Below are 13756 nucleotides of genomic sequence, written 5' to 3' on the forward strand. Positions count from 1 at the left end.
ATGATTTAATGATTAAAATCAATTTTTTGAACATCTTTGTCTTGTAAGATGTTTTACAATCAAATGATGATGTGATGAATTTTGCACTTTTATTTTCTATTTTCAAAATAAGCCAATTAGTATTGCATGAACAAATACATTTATTTTGACTAAACAAAAGTATCTTTACTGAAAATAACTTAAAAACTGTTGCTGAGACAACACAAATGTCTTACTGCATTGATGCCTTATTTTTATTTATTCTTCTTTACGTTTTCTCAACTATTTATTTTTTACAGTGTACACTGAAAGAAAATGTTTCATTCATCCAATACAAAATATAGATATATATGGTAATGATTGACATCTATATTTTTTAACTAATTAAAATTAATATAGATGCCAATCATTGCTCTCATTTTTTTAATTGGATGAATAAAAAAAATCATTGTAGTCACCTATAATCAGTATTCAATAACTAAGATTCCAGTAAGCTCTCATGTGAACAGGAAACATTTTTCTTGTTTAACTTTGTTACCAGCACTGAACTGTCACAGAGTGCATGGCATTAAAACACATGATGTGGTGAGTCAGAGTTTGATTATAAAGAAGCAGTTTCACTGCATTTCTAATTGTTTCCTTGATGCAGACCATTTCAAAGAAAATATGCTTGTACACATTAGGGCTCTATAGTAACAAGACAAGCCTTAAACCTTGAGTCATCATTTATCAAATTATGATTATTATCAATTGTGCTGTCAGGTAACTTTCTTTTTCTTTTTCTTTTTTTTTTCTTATTGTCTAATGCCTTAATGCTTATTGGGCACTGAGTCTTTTTGCTTTTAATTTATATTTTAATTTGTTTTTATTTTCCTTTCTCTGTTTTTGCTCAACTAAATGTAAAATCCTTCAATTTTGAAAAATTACTGATTTATTATCATTATTATTTGTTCAAAAGAATATATATACTGTAAATATAAGTACTTAGAAGAAGTTGCTTTAAGCAAACCTCAAGAAAAGCTTTCAACAAAGACATTCCCATTATATGCACATCAAACTCTCATGTAATCATGTCATGCCATTGTTGTGAAATTCTTGTTGAGAAGTGATGTGAACGTGTGTGAAATTATGTGGGTGCTTTTCTTATCGCATATCAATCAGTCCAAACTGAATTTAATATTTAAGGCAAGACAAGTTTATTTATATAGCACATTTTGTACACAATGTTAATTCAAAGCTTTACATAAAAGAAAGTAAAAAAAAAAAAATTATGAAGAGAAATATAATCACAAAAATAAAACAAGCTATTTACACGTTTTTTAATGATTTAAAAACTGACTTTTAAAAAGACAGTTTAAAAACAGAAAATTATTTTACATAAAATACAGCGCAATACATAAAATATAGTGTAATCAGTTCGGACATTGCATAGTGCTCAATCAATAAATGCACAGCTAAAAAGATGAGTATTGAGTCCAGATTTAAATGTGTAACATAGTAACTAAAGGCGGTCTCCCCTTGTTTTGTGTGAACCCTTGGTATTTCTAACTGACTCGATCCTAGTGATCTGAGTGGTCTGTTAGGCTTATATTCAGTGAACATATCTGCAATATATTTCAGCCCTAGGTCATTGCGTGACTTATAGATGAGTAAAAGTACTTTAAAATCAATCCTAAATGTAACTGGAAGCCAGTGTAAGGACCTGAGGACTGGTGTGATATGCTCAGATTTTCTGGTTCTAGTCAGAATCCTGGCAGCAGCAAGATTCCTGACTTGATTATTATTATTATTATTTTTTTTTTAAGTTGCAAAAGATCAGATGTTTCTCTTGTTTGCCTGAGTTGATGTGATTCTTTTTGACTATTTTATCAGGATGGGCATATAAATATACTCTCATTATCTGGAAACAAGAAAGAGGACAGATCTGAACTTCATAACATTATTTATTTATTTGTCTCAAGCATACTACCCACTGTGCCACACTTCTGACAAAATGTGACACTTTGGCTGGCATGTTTTTACAAGAACCATGGTATCACTTAACATTCCAGATGATTAATATGTTTTGATTAAGTATGTTACATAATATAGACATACAATACAGACCAATTAGTGAAATTGAAAAAGTCTGTAATATTGCTTATATTGGAAATAATTCAGCTTTTGAAGTTATTAATGGTCTGTCAGTGTCTGTTGTATTTTTTAATGATTTTAGATTATTAATTAATATTTTTTTGATTGTTCGACAGTTGAAGGGTGAGTGATGTCACCTGAATGTCAGAAGAACTAATGGGAAAACGCATCATGTTTGCAGAGAATAAAGAAAGGCTTTAAAGTAAAGGTTGTGTGTAACGCCCTTAAAAGACAAAGGTTTCGTCATATTTCATCTGACTGTCTTATTTCAGGTATGTGGCTGCTCAATTGGAATGAATGAAAAACAAAACAAAGAAACAATTCAATAACAAAAGGGACAGATTTCTGTCAAGCAACTCAAGGAAGTAACCTTTGTGCACCACAAAACAAACCATTCAGAATGTTCATCATGATCATTTCTGGATTTCAGAAGTAAAGATAATAATTCAGCTGCAGTTCTGGGAAATTAAGGAAGAAGGAACACTTCATATTTCCAAATAACCTTGAATGTATGATTTTTTTTTATAATGGCATTTGATGCTATATATTTGAGGATATGACAGAGGTCTTCAACCCTGCCCCTGGGAACAAACTGTCCTGCAAAGTTTATTTCCAACCTGTTTCAGCAAACCTGCCGTCACTTCTTGGCTGATGAAGTTTTGGGTACCAGACAAGACTTGCTGTTAACATGTTTTGGGTATTAGACTGTTTTGCTGACCAGTAAATAAAGAATTATTAAACATTACATTTAAATACAAAGAATGAGTTGAATACCTTGATTCGGTTTGAAATCACTTGCTGGCTTTGGAACAAGTAAAGCCAGTATTTGTGGGACTGAATATGAACGAGTAATCAGTTTTTTGCAAGGTTCGATTAGTTTGATTTATTTGCATCTCATGATAGAATTTTAGCATCTCTTATGCAGAGTAGTAATGTAGATTGTAAACCAGGGAGAAAGAGCGAGGCTCTGCATATTTTTTTTATTTTGCTTTATTTACGTTTCTTCAGGAGAGTTAACTTTGGGGTTGCGTGTGGGAAAGAAAGCACACGAGATGATACCACAACAATCTGTTAACAGTCTAAACAAATATAGTTTGACCATATTTATTAGATACTTCAGTGCATCATGTATTTTAGATGTATTTCAATTTTAAAATTAAATAAATAACAATATTTATTTATGTTATATAATCATCTGCGTGACACCAATATATTAGTGGTTTTGAAACCATGACATTTTCAAATCGCGGTACACAGTACCTTGAAACCAGTAATTGGCCCATCCCTATGCATGACATAGACCTGTTATACATTATTCATTTTTTATATATGTATTTCACATTTTCTGTATGACATCAGTGGAATGACTTAATGCTTGGGCCATAGTGCAAATCTTATATTTGATTTTGTATGATGCACCCTACTCAGAGGCCAAACCTATAGTTTCCCATACAGAAGAGTTCTCTGAACAACAATCTCTCATATTCAGCTACAGACATACTCCATCTCAGCGTACCCATGCTACAGTAGAACTTTTGGGAGTAGCGCTATCATGGGAAACAAGAAAGAACCGTTGCTCTCACCTCTTCTTTACACAGCTCACTCTTCGGACTGGCGCTATTTTAGACACAGGCTTTATCAAGCTGACGTATACTATTTCATTTGAGTTCTAGGTAAGATTCGGCTCAATGCTCTGCTGACTTTACTTCAGTGTAGTGACATATTTCCAGCTGAAACGGAATATTGAATAGAGTTCATGGTTTTGTTTGCACTTCTGGTCTCTGTCTCTCACTCATAGCAAACTAATGGCTGGAAGGGCGTGTTTAAGGATATTCTGCCCAAGTAATCAAGAAAATGAATGCATTACAGTAGGAAGTAAATGTTCAGATTTTGATTACAGATTACATAGACAAACAGTGATTCATTGTTTACATCAAGACTAGCAATGTGAGCTATTAAGTAAAGTCAATTTTGATTTCATGTGGATTTTAATGTACCTAAAACTTACAGCATTACATTTTAGCAAAAAGCATTCATAATACAAGAATGTCTGTATGAGCTATCTAATGACATACAACAATATGCCATTTAACACAAAGACTGCATAGTTCACGTAATGAGGAAAACCATAACAGGCCAATTTTGCAAAGGACAAAAATAGAAAGTTACATAAACCATAATAGTCATTTACCTGAAGGTCAAATGATTAAAGGCCACTATAGGGTGAGTAATGTGAAGCCTTGTTAGGCCATGTAAACTGAAGGCTCAATGCAATTACATTTGGTGAAGAATTATAGTTTGGAAAAAGTCTAACTAGTAAAATGTTTACACGTTATGTGAAAACTAGTACAAGTATTTAAATTAATAAAAAGAAACTTACTCATGTTTATGATCTCTGCTTTTAATAAAGCACTTCATTCTTTTTTTTTCTGAGGAAATCCAAATCTCAAATCCTGAGGTAATCCACATCACATCTATTTGGGGTGAATTATGTCTTATTTTTCAGTGAAATAAAAAAAACTTGAACAGTCTCGCTGCGGAGTATTCAAGCCACGCGCTTCAGTGAAACATTATCATCTCAAAAGCGTGTTCAGCGTATGGGCATGGTCACATTAGAAGATAATGAAGGGAGACGTGAAAAACAGACATCGCGTTGTTTTCACATGGATTACTTTATCATAGAATATTTGTTTTTGGCAGCACTTGTTTAGTTTAAATGTAGACATGTCAAGCCTTCTATAGATATCTCGCTCATGTCTCTTGTTGAGTATTCACTGAGTTACAGCACCGACAAAGGCTGCAAACAGAACACCTTGTTTTGATGTTTTTATGTTTTTAAAAAAGTAGACCCTTTACAGATTCGATTGATGTATTGCTCTTATCTGTACGATCAAAACTGAAAGTGTAATTTAAGTTCGGGGTTATCAGGAGAAAATTACTCATAACGCTTATACGCGATTCGAAAGGGTTAAGCAAATACTGGTGGTGATGGCATCACACCTATTCATTTCATCTACTCTTTCAACGCCTCTCGCGGCTTTCCGCCACGGTCTTAGCAGCTTTACTCTACGGCCTCTTGTAGCCTTTCTCTCATGGCCTATCAAGGCCTTTCTCTCTGCAGCTAGTTCAGCTCTGTTAGTCACCTTTGGAAGCTGCGGTCTGTCACTTGGAGTTCAAACATCAGCTATCAAACTCCTGGGAAGACTGTCATCCTCCGCATTCAAATCCTACATTAGACCTGAACCACAATCCATCTCAAGAATATCAAGCTGTCCTCAAGGTAATCTATGTGCAATTACTGTTGGTGGTACAATACCTATGTATATTACTCCTAACAACCCTTTAAGGGTTTCTGCAGCTTATCTTGGCCTTTCTTTCTGTGGCCTTCCTCTCTGTTACCCATCTTGTGGCGTTTCCCACTGTAGTTTACATGGCCATTTACGTGGCCTTCCTCACTGTGCCTCCTGAGGCATTTCATTCTACGGCCTCTTGGCTTTCTCACTATAGCCCATATGGGCATCTCCATCTGTGGCTTAGTTCGGCTTTTTCTCTGTGGCTATTGTGGATTGTCTTTAAGGCCTATCGGAGCTGTTACATCTTCTATGGCCCGCCGGGGCCGTTACATCTTCTGTGACCTATCCGCCCTCTATCACTGGCTGACCTATTGTGGCCTCTATCAATATCTGGCCTATCGTGTCCTCTATCACTGTCCAGCCTATCGTGGCCCATTTCCTCTAATCTATAAGCTATATTCTTTTAAACCATAATCTGATACATTGTTAAATGCTTTTATAATCACTTTAATTATGACTAATTCATCTTATTTTTTTCCATATGTTCTAGGATCTTGTAAGAAGTACCACTTCATCTGGTGGGTATCAATTTTTTTTCTTTTGGGGTATGCTCTGCCCTGCCTTCGTCTTCGGCAGGATTAGACTGGCCCTACGCCAAAATAAATATGTTCTTCGTATTGGTTTTGTAAATACTTTTGGCTTTATCTTCACCTCTGGAATCTTTCTGGTACAACTGGCATTTTCAGCCTAGAAGGCTGAGGCCCTGGGGCTGTATGTATAAAGCCTCTCATAGTAATATTTTAAGTGTGTCAAAATTCTAAGAATGACATAATTTTACTCTTATTTTAGACTAAAGAATAAAAGTGATTCATTACATTTCCTAAGTGTTAAGACTAGGTCTCAGTTAAGAGATCTGAAGAGGTCTCGTAACCTAGTTAGGAGTAACAACATTTTCCAATGAAGATATGACATATTAGGAGTTATATGATGATATGGAATTGATGCTTTAAATGCTCCACCATCATCCCCATTCCAAAGAAACCCAAGATGACAGGACTTAATGACTACAGACCTGTTGCTCTAACTTATGTCGTCATGAAGTCGTTTGAAAAACTGGTTCTGGCTTATCTGAAGGACATCACTGGACCCTTACTGGACCCCCTGCAGTCTGCTTACCGAGCAAACCGGCCCGTGGATGATGCAATCAGTATGGGATTGCACTTCATCCTGCAACATCTGGACAAAACAGGGACTTCTGTGAGGATCCTGTTTGTGGACTTTAGTTCATTTCAACACTATCATCCCAACAGCTCTCTGTTCATAGCGCTATCTGTCAGTGGATCACCAGCTTTCTGACAGATAGGCAACAGTTAGTGAGACTGGGGAAATTCATGTCAAACAGCTGCTCCACCAACACTGGTGCCCCTCAGGGATGTGTTCTCTCCCCAGTGCTCTTCTCCCTGTACACCAACAACTGCACCTCAAAAGACCCTTCTGTCAGGCTCCTAAAGTTTGCAAACAACACTAGACTCACCGGCCTCGTCCAGGACAGTGACGAGTCTAAATCGTGGACTTCAGAAGAAACCCCCCTGCACTCCCCACACTCACCATCATGAACAGCACTGTGGCTGCAGTGGAGTCATTCAGATTCCTGGGAAACAACATCTCTCAGGAACTGAAGTGGGACGGTCACATTGACTCCATTGTGAAAAATGCCCAACAAAGGTTTTACTTCCTTCGCCAGCTGAGGAAGTTTAACCTGCCACAGGAGCTGCTAAAACAGTTCTACTCAGCCATCATTGAGTCTGTCCTCTGTACTTCAATAACTGTCTGGTTTGGTTCAGCAACAAAATCAGACATCAGAAGACTACAGAGAATGGTTCAGACTGCTAAAAGGATTATTGGTGCTCCCCTGCCCACCCTTCAAGAACTGTATACATCCAGTTTGAGGAAAAGTGCTCAGAAAATCACTCTTGATCCCTCACATCAGAATTACCCCATCTTGTAACTTTTGCCATCTGGCCGGCACTTCAGAGCCGCAAATACCAGGACAGTCAGGCATAAGAACAGTTTCTTCCATCCGAAAATCTACCTCATGAACAGTTAAATGTTCCCCACTTGTTCCCCGCAATAAAAATGTGCAATATCCTTATATTTATTTGTTACCCCTCCATCCTAGTTCATCCCTGCATCTTTCTTAATCGTATTCCATTATCATTTATACACTTATTTATTTGCAAGTTTTTTTTTTTTTTTTGTCTGTGTGTTGTTGTCTCTGTGTACTGGAAGCTTATCTAACTAAAACAAATTCCTTGTATGCGCAAGCATATGTGGCATTAAAGCTCTTTCTGATTTCTGATTCTGATTTCTAAAATTATTGTTCTAAATTCCCTATGTGTGTTTATAGTGGAAGGACTTTTATTATGAATGTGTGCCGCTAGTTTATGTGAGTTCCGCTATTCCGGTTTCACTTTCACTTTCAATAGCCGATTGCTCCGCCATTTTCATCAGGTGTTAATGTGCGTGATTGAATGTAAGTTTATTTAATCATTCCTGATTATAGGTCAGCTATGTTTATTTCATTGTTGTGTTTAAATATTCAACTTGTGTAATCGAACTTTACATTGTTTATAATGTTGTTATATTTAAGACATACCGTGATTCAAATGTGTATGCTCATTACCGTTAATGTATAATGTGACAGTAGCAAGTTGTTAGTTCCATTACACGACTGTAATTTACATTTAGCAGATGTAAACTGATGTTTGTTTATTCTGTTTATTTCAGAAAGACCACATTTAACACTTTGTGGCCATAACTTGTACAATATACAGTCTAATTGGAGTAATGTTTGGCCATCTGCTGTGAACCCTAAAATACTTCAGATAAAGAGTTGAACAGCGCCCTGTCTCCTGTCACACTTCTTACCGGAGTCCCGTGGTGGATTAGCATCAACACCCCTACCGATCTATTATTCCCGTTCAATTATACAAACTTGATTCTCAAGATCAGAAATTCATTATTTATTGTAACTGATGAGGTAAGAAATAGAATCCTTGCTTCAAGTCGAACGTACCCATTAACACATTTTTCATGTTTTAAATTATTTCAAATGTCAGTATTCAGCATTTCATGTTAAAATCAAAACATCTGTATCTGCAGTTTAAATGCATCCATGTCCCTGCTTCTTATTCTTACCCCCCCCAAAAAAAAAAAAAAAAATGGAAGAAATAGTTAAAACTGAACACAATCTTGCTACTCAAACTGTGCACACATACATACACATACATACACACACATATATATATATATATATAATGCCACTGTTGAAATGCCAATTTTGTCTCATATTTACATCACATAGTTAAGAAATATCGCACGAGCTGTAGGCTAAGTGCAAGATCACACGAGTGCAAATGTGATACTCATCTCACAGCGACATTCCAAAGTCCTCTTTTTAGATGAGAGCAAGTTTTATATTTCATTTGGAAACCAAGGTGTGGAGGAAGGGTGGAGAACCTCATAGTCCAAGTTGCTTGAAGTCCTTTGTTGAGTTTCCACAGTCTGTGATGATTTGGGGTGCAATGTCATCTGCTGGTGTTGATCCATTTTGTTTATTGAAAACCAAAGTCACTGTACCCGTTTACCAATAAATTTTGGAGCACTTCATGCTTCCTTCTCCTGACCAGCTTTTTGAAGACGCTGATTTAATTATCCAGGATTTGGCACCTGCCCACACTGCCAAAAGCACCAAAAGTTGGTTATTATCAAGAGTAAAATGAGAAACAAGAGACCAAAAAATGCTGATGGGCTGAAGGTCATTGTCAAAGAAACCTGGGCTTCTATACCACCTCGGCGATGCCACAAACTAATCACCTCCATGCCACGCCGAATTGAGGCAGTAATTAAAGCAAATGAGCCCCTACCAAGTGTTGAGTACATGTATAGTAAATCAATATTCCAGAAGGCCAACAATTCACTAAAATTTATTTTTTTTATTGGTCTACTGAAGTATTCTAATTTGCTGAGATTGGTTGGTTTTTGTTAAATGAGCCAAAATCATCACAATTAAAAGAACCGAAGACTTAAACTACTTCAATCTGTGTGCACTGAGTATATTTAATACACAAGTTTCAAAATGTGAATTGAATTACTGAAATATGAACTTTTCCATGAAATTCTAATTTATTGAGATGCATCTGTATGTATTTATCTGTACAAGAGGAAGAAGATGCAAATTTCTGTGTTGAAATGGAGTTTTATTAACAAAGTTTGGGAGGAGCACGATCAGATAATCATCCAATTTGGCACAGGTGCATCTCGTTTAGCTAACCATCTTAACTAGCACAACAAAGCTGTGTCTGAAATCGCTCACTCATTCACTCATTCACTAATCCCTACATAGTGTATGGCAGTTGAGTTCACTATATCAAGGTGGAGTGAACAAAAAAATAAGTGAACGGATTCGGACAGTGACGTATATCCTACACTGCACGTGAGACTTGGAGCTGTTGCAAAAACATTGCCATATGTACTTTTATATTACATGTATCTAATTTTAGAAAATAATACTAATAGCAATAATACTCAAAATTACTTTATATTGCAGTTATACAAACCTCCGCGTCAGCTTTGTGCTTTCATTGATGGTAACGTTATATAATTATTATAATTTTTTTTGTAATGCTTTTATGTTCATAATCATTAAATGCTATTAAAATAACGTACTGAGAACAAAAATAAACACACATAAACACGTTCAGAATTATGTAATTATTGTTTTTAGTATCTTGACACTCGCTCACGCAGGGTTTTGAACTCAGATAAGATGGTTGTAGAGCGTCCTCAGGCGACCGTTAATTTTACATCAGAATAGACTACCTTTTATTAACGAAAAAATTTAAATTATCCACCAAATTATCATCATTTTTGTAAGTTAACGATGATGCCACCTCAGTAAATTAGTCAAATATTAAACTGGGTTATTGCCTACATAACATATTTTAATATAAATAATGTTGGAAAAACGTTAAAACAGAAATAATAAAGATGTAAACTTCATCTCTCATTCAAACTCGCTCGCTCCCGCTCTCGCTTCCAGCTCGATGCTACTCCGCATTGGATTGTGGGAAATAGTGCTTCAGCATGAAATCAGAATGAATTGTGGGTAAAAAGTAGTGGACAAATGTAGGGAATGAAGTCGTTCACTCGGAATTCGGACAGCACTACAAAATGGCTGGCACCCCATATAGTGCACTATATAGTGGATAGGGAGCGGTTTCAAACACAGCTCAAGTGTATATATATCCAGCCTTCCTACCTCATGTCCTATGACAGTTTTTCAGCAGCTCAAGTTCCAGCTCCCCCCTAGCTTCAGGACATTGCAGATCATCAGCAAGTTGGGGCCCCGCCCCAAATTCAGCCGCTCCTCCCATTGCACTGGCTCCCTCTTTGCAACCTATCTCTGCAGCTCCTTCAGCTGCCTCACCGCATGCAACAGCACCCAGGGGCGCGACTTTCCAACATCCAATTGTAACAGGTGTTTAAAGAATTTAACAAATAATTAATTAAATTAATTGCTGTTGGTGCAAATAGGTTTATCAGAAGATTCTAAGAGTCGTAAAGGAGGTAGCGGGTTGTAGTGAGAAACAACAGACAACACAAGTTAGATGCAAGCTGGTATGTAATTAGATTTCCAGTGAGAATTATAATCAGGTTAAATACAATATCAGGCAATGATACAAATCTCAAGCATGAAAATCCCCTCGAGAGTGCACTCTTCTTTTACCCCAGAAAACAGAAAAGTATTGTACAGACTAGTAAATGAAATGACAAAAAGAAATAAAATAAACAAAAATACTCAAAGGAATGGTGTCTTTTTTCCTTTTAAAACACCTTTCTCAAAATATATCACATATCAATTTCAATCAACTTATGGCTATGGGTAACCATACACCAATAAGAGTGTTCAATGCTATTCAAAGCATGGATCAGTTTCCTGTCAATCCCTGTATTTGTCAATCTAAAAAAAAAAGTATTCAATAGTCTCTAATAGGAATTGTCTTACTTAAAGCAAGACTGGAGAATGAAAGAAAGGATATTGTCCTCTTCTTTATGAATTGTAGTCTTTTCCTCTCTGTAGCAGATTCGGGTGGCTCGCCATCAAACGTGAATTTCACAGGATATCGCAGAAGATCACAATCCAGAACCAAGGAAAAAAAATAGAAGTACAAGGAAGAAGAGAAAAAAAAAAGAAAGGGACAAAAAAACCTGGCCTGATCACAGACCAGAGCATTCATTTAGTGATTTCAAAAATAATTTCACATCAAAGATCGAAACAATCAAAATAAACAATTAAACACACAAATATGTGTTTCAAGACATCATATATTACACTAATTTACCTCTAGAACAATCCTATCTGTATTCCTCACACAGGCGCATGTGACCAATAATGGCGCCGGTGAACTGAAATGGAGGAATAACCACGCGGTTCACTATGACCACACTTATACTCATTTAGAGTGAAATAGTACAATTAAACGATAGAACATATCAATATTAATTTTTCAAAAGAACTTTTAATCCTATATTAATCATTTACCTTCTATATTTAGCGTCTTTTGCTTTCACCCAAGCACGTCTCACAGGCACGCGTCGGCCAGCAATGGCGTTGGTGAACGATGAATACCCACACGATTCACTCTAAGCCTGGAGTGAAATGTGACTCAACATTCACTCGGCTTCTCCATACGCTGCTTGGTATTAAATTTATCAAATTAAAGGTTTTCTACTTTTCTTCAATTATACACTTCTAGTTTTGATCGCAGAGATCGACTCGCGTCTTCTCTCCTCTATGCTCAGCTCTCTTCTCGTTACGCAGGCGCGTCCAACCACACACACACAGCGCGTGATGACGGAGCTCGCTCATTGGTCAATCACCAATCAAATAGTAATAACTTAAAACGTCAACTGTTTGAGTTAAATCATTTTTTTCTTTTTATAATACATCACTTTTCAACTTTTATTAAGGGACAATCATGTAACTAAATTGTCTAAATAAAATAATTAACTTCATTTAATCTGTGTTACATTCTCCCCTCCTAAATTCATGCAAGTCCCTTTGCATGTTCTGCTGGGCTGACTGGTGACCACACCGTGTAAACCATTAGACAGCAAGGGAAGGACATTCAGATTTTCATCTCCACCAAGAGATTGAACAAAAGCCGAATTCAGACCTTGGAACAAAGATTGGACCACATATATTAATGGGTTTCCTGGCTGGAAATAAGTAAGTCGCTCTGGTTTCTCTCTCTGTCTGACAGAACGTCTCGGTAAAGTGTCTATCTCTTCTTCTGATTGTTGTTCTGCTCTTTCAGGAACATCTGAACTTTCGACAACACTGGTTACTTCAACTTCATCAACGGAATTACCCATTACAGCTTCAACTTGGCCCTTATCAGGTAAGTTACTTTGCTCAAGGGCACCGGAAACATAAAGAGGTAAGTGTTCACCAGGTTTTTCGATCGGTAAGGCTTCAATAAGTAAATTATCACTCTGGTCGCCCTGCAGGATAACGCCAGTGGGGGAAGTTTGTTCGGCCGAGTTATCAGCAAAATCAGCATTCAATGTCTCTCCTTCCGTACCGATATCATGAACTGTAGAGAAACGTACGGTCTCTATTTTTGGAGTATGACTGTACTCGCAATATGAAGTTCCTTCTTCGGAATCAGAAAGGGAAACGTCATCAATTAACAGAACTTTAGGATTCTGTCGCGTTCGAGGTTTTGAGATGGATTCGTGTAAAGTGGGTGGTTCAACTTCGGAAGATGGTAAAAACCCACACGGGAGCAACAGATCTCTGTGAAGAGTACGCAGAGGACCGTCCTTTCTCTCTGGACGAACAGTGTAAACTGGCAATTCAGCTGCCTGACTCACCACAACATACACCTCAGACTCCCACTTGTCTGCTAACTTGTGCTTCCCGCGTAACCTAACGTTCCTCACCAATACTCGGTCACCAATCTCCAAAGAGCAATGAGTTACGGATTTGTCAAACCTAGCTTTGTTTCTTTCTGCACTTTTTGACATACCACGTGACGCGAGCAAATAACTTTCTTTCAGATTGGTTTTTAGATGATTTACATACTCTGAATGAGACTGTCGCGGACCATCTTGATACGGCAACCCAAAAGCAAGGTCAACGGGTAACCTGGGTTGACGCCCAAACATCAATTCGTAGGGAGTAAACCCAGTGACCTCATGTTTCGTGCAATTGTACGCATGAGCTAAGGGTTTTACAAAATCCTTCCAACGAACCTTGTCTTTTTCTTCTAAGGTACCCAACATAC

The 13756-nt window shown here is 37.0% G+C and overlaps 1 protein-coding gene across 1 annotated transcript; it reads right to left on the reverse strand.

Annotated features, from left to right (window-relative positions):
* Nucleotides 1-11001: 11001 nt before the first annotated feature.
* LOC128020658 (uncharacterized) lies at nt 11002-13496 on the reverse strand. Its single transcript, XM_052607268.1, has 2 exons — nt 12010-13496; nt 11002-11873 (listed from the first exon to the last, which is right to left on the reverse strand). The coding sequence occupies exon 1, from the start codon at nt 13494-13496 to the stop codon at nt 12480-12482; it is 1017 nt and encodes a 338-aa protein (XP_052463228.1). The 3' UTR covers nt 11002-11873; nt 12010-12479.
* Between the last annotated feature and the right edge of the window lie 260 nt (nt 13497-13756).

This window comes from Carassius gibelio, chromosome A10 (genome assembly GCF_023724105.1).
Source record: "Carassius gibelio isolate Cgi1373 ecotype wild population from Czech Republic chromosome A10, carGib1.2-hapl.c, whole genome shotgun sequence".
Taxonomy (NCBI): Eukaryota; Metazoa; Chordata; class Actinopteri; order Cypriniformes; family Cyprinidae; genus Carassius; species Carassius gibelio.

Excerpts from the sequence above, each read along its gene's own strand:
- LOC128020658 (XM_052607268.1), bottom strand. The coding sequence starts at position 13,496 with ATGTCAAAAAGTGCAGAAAGAAACAAAGCTAGGTTTGACAAATCCGTA.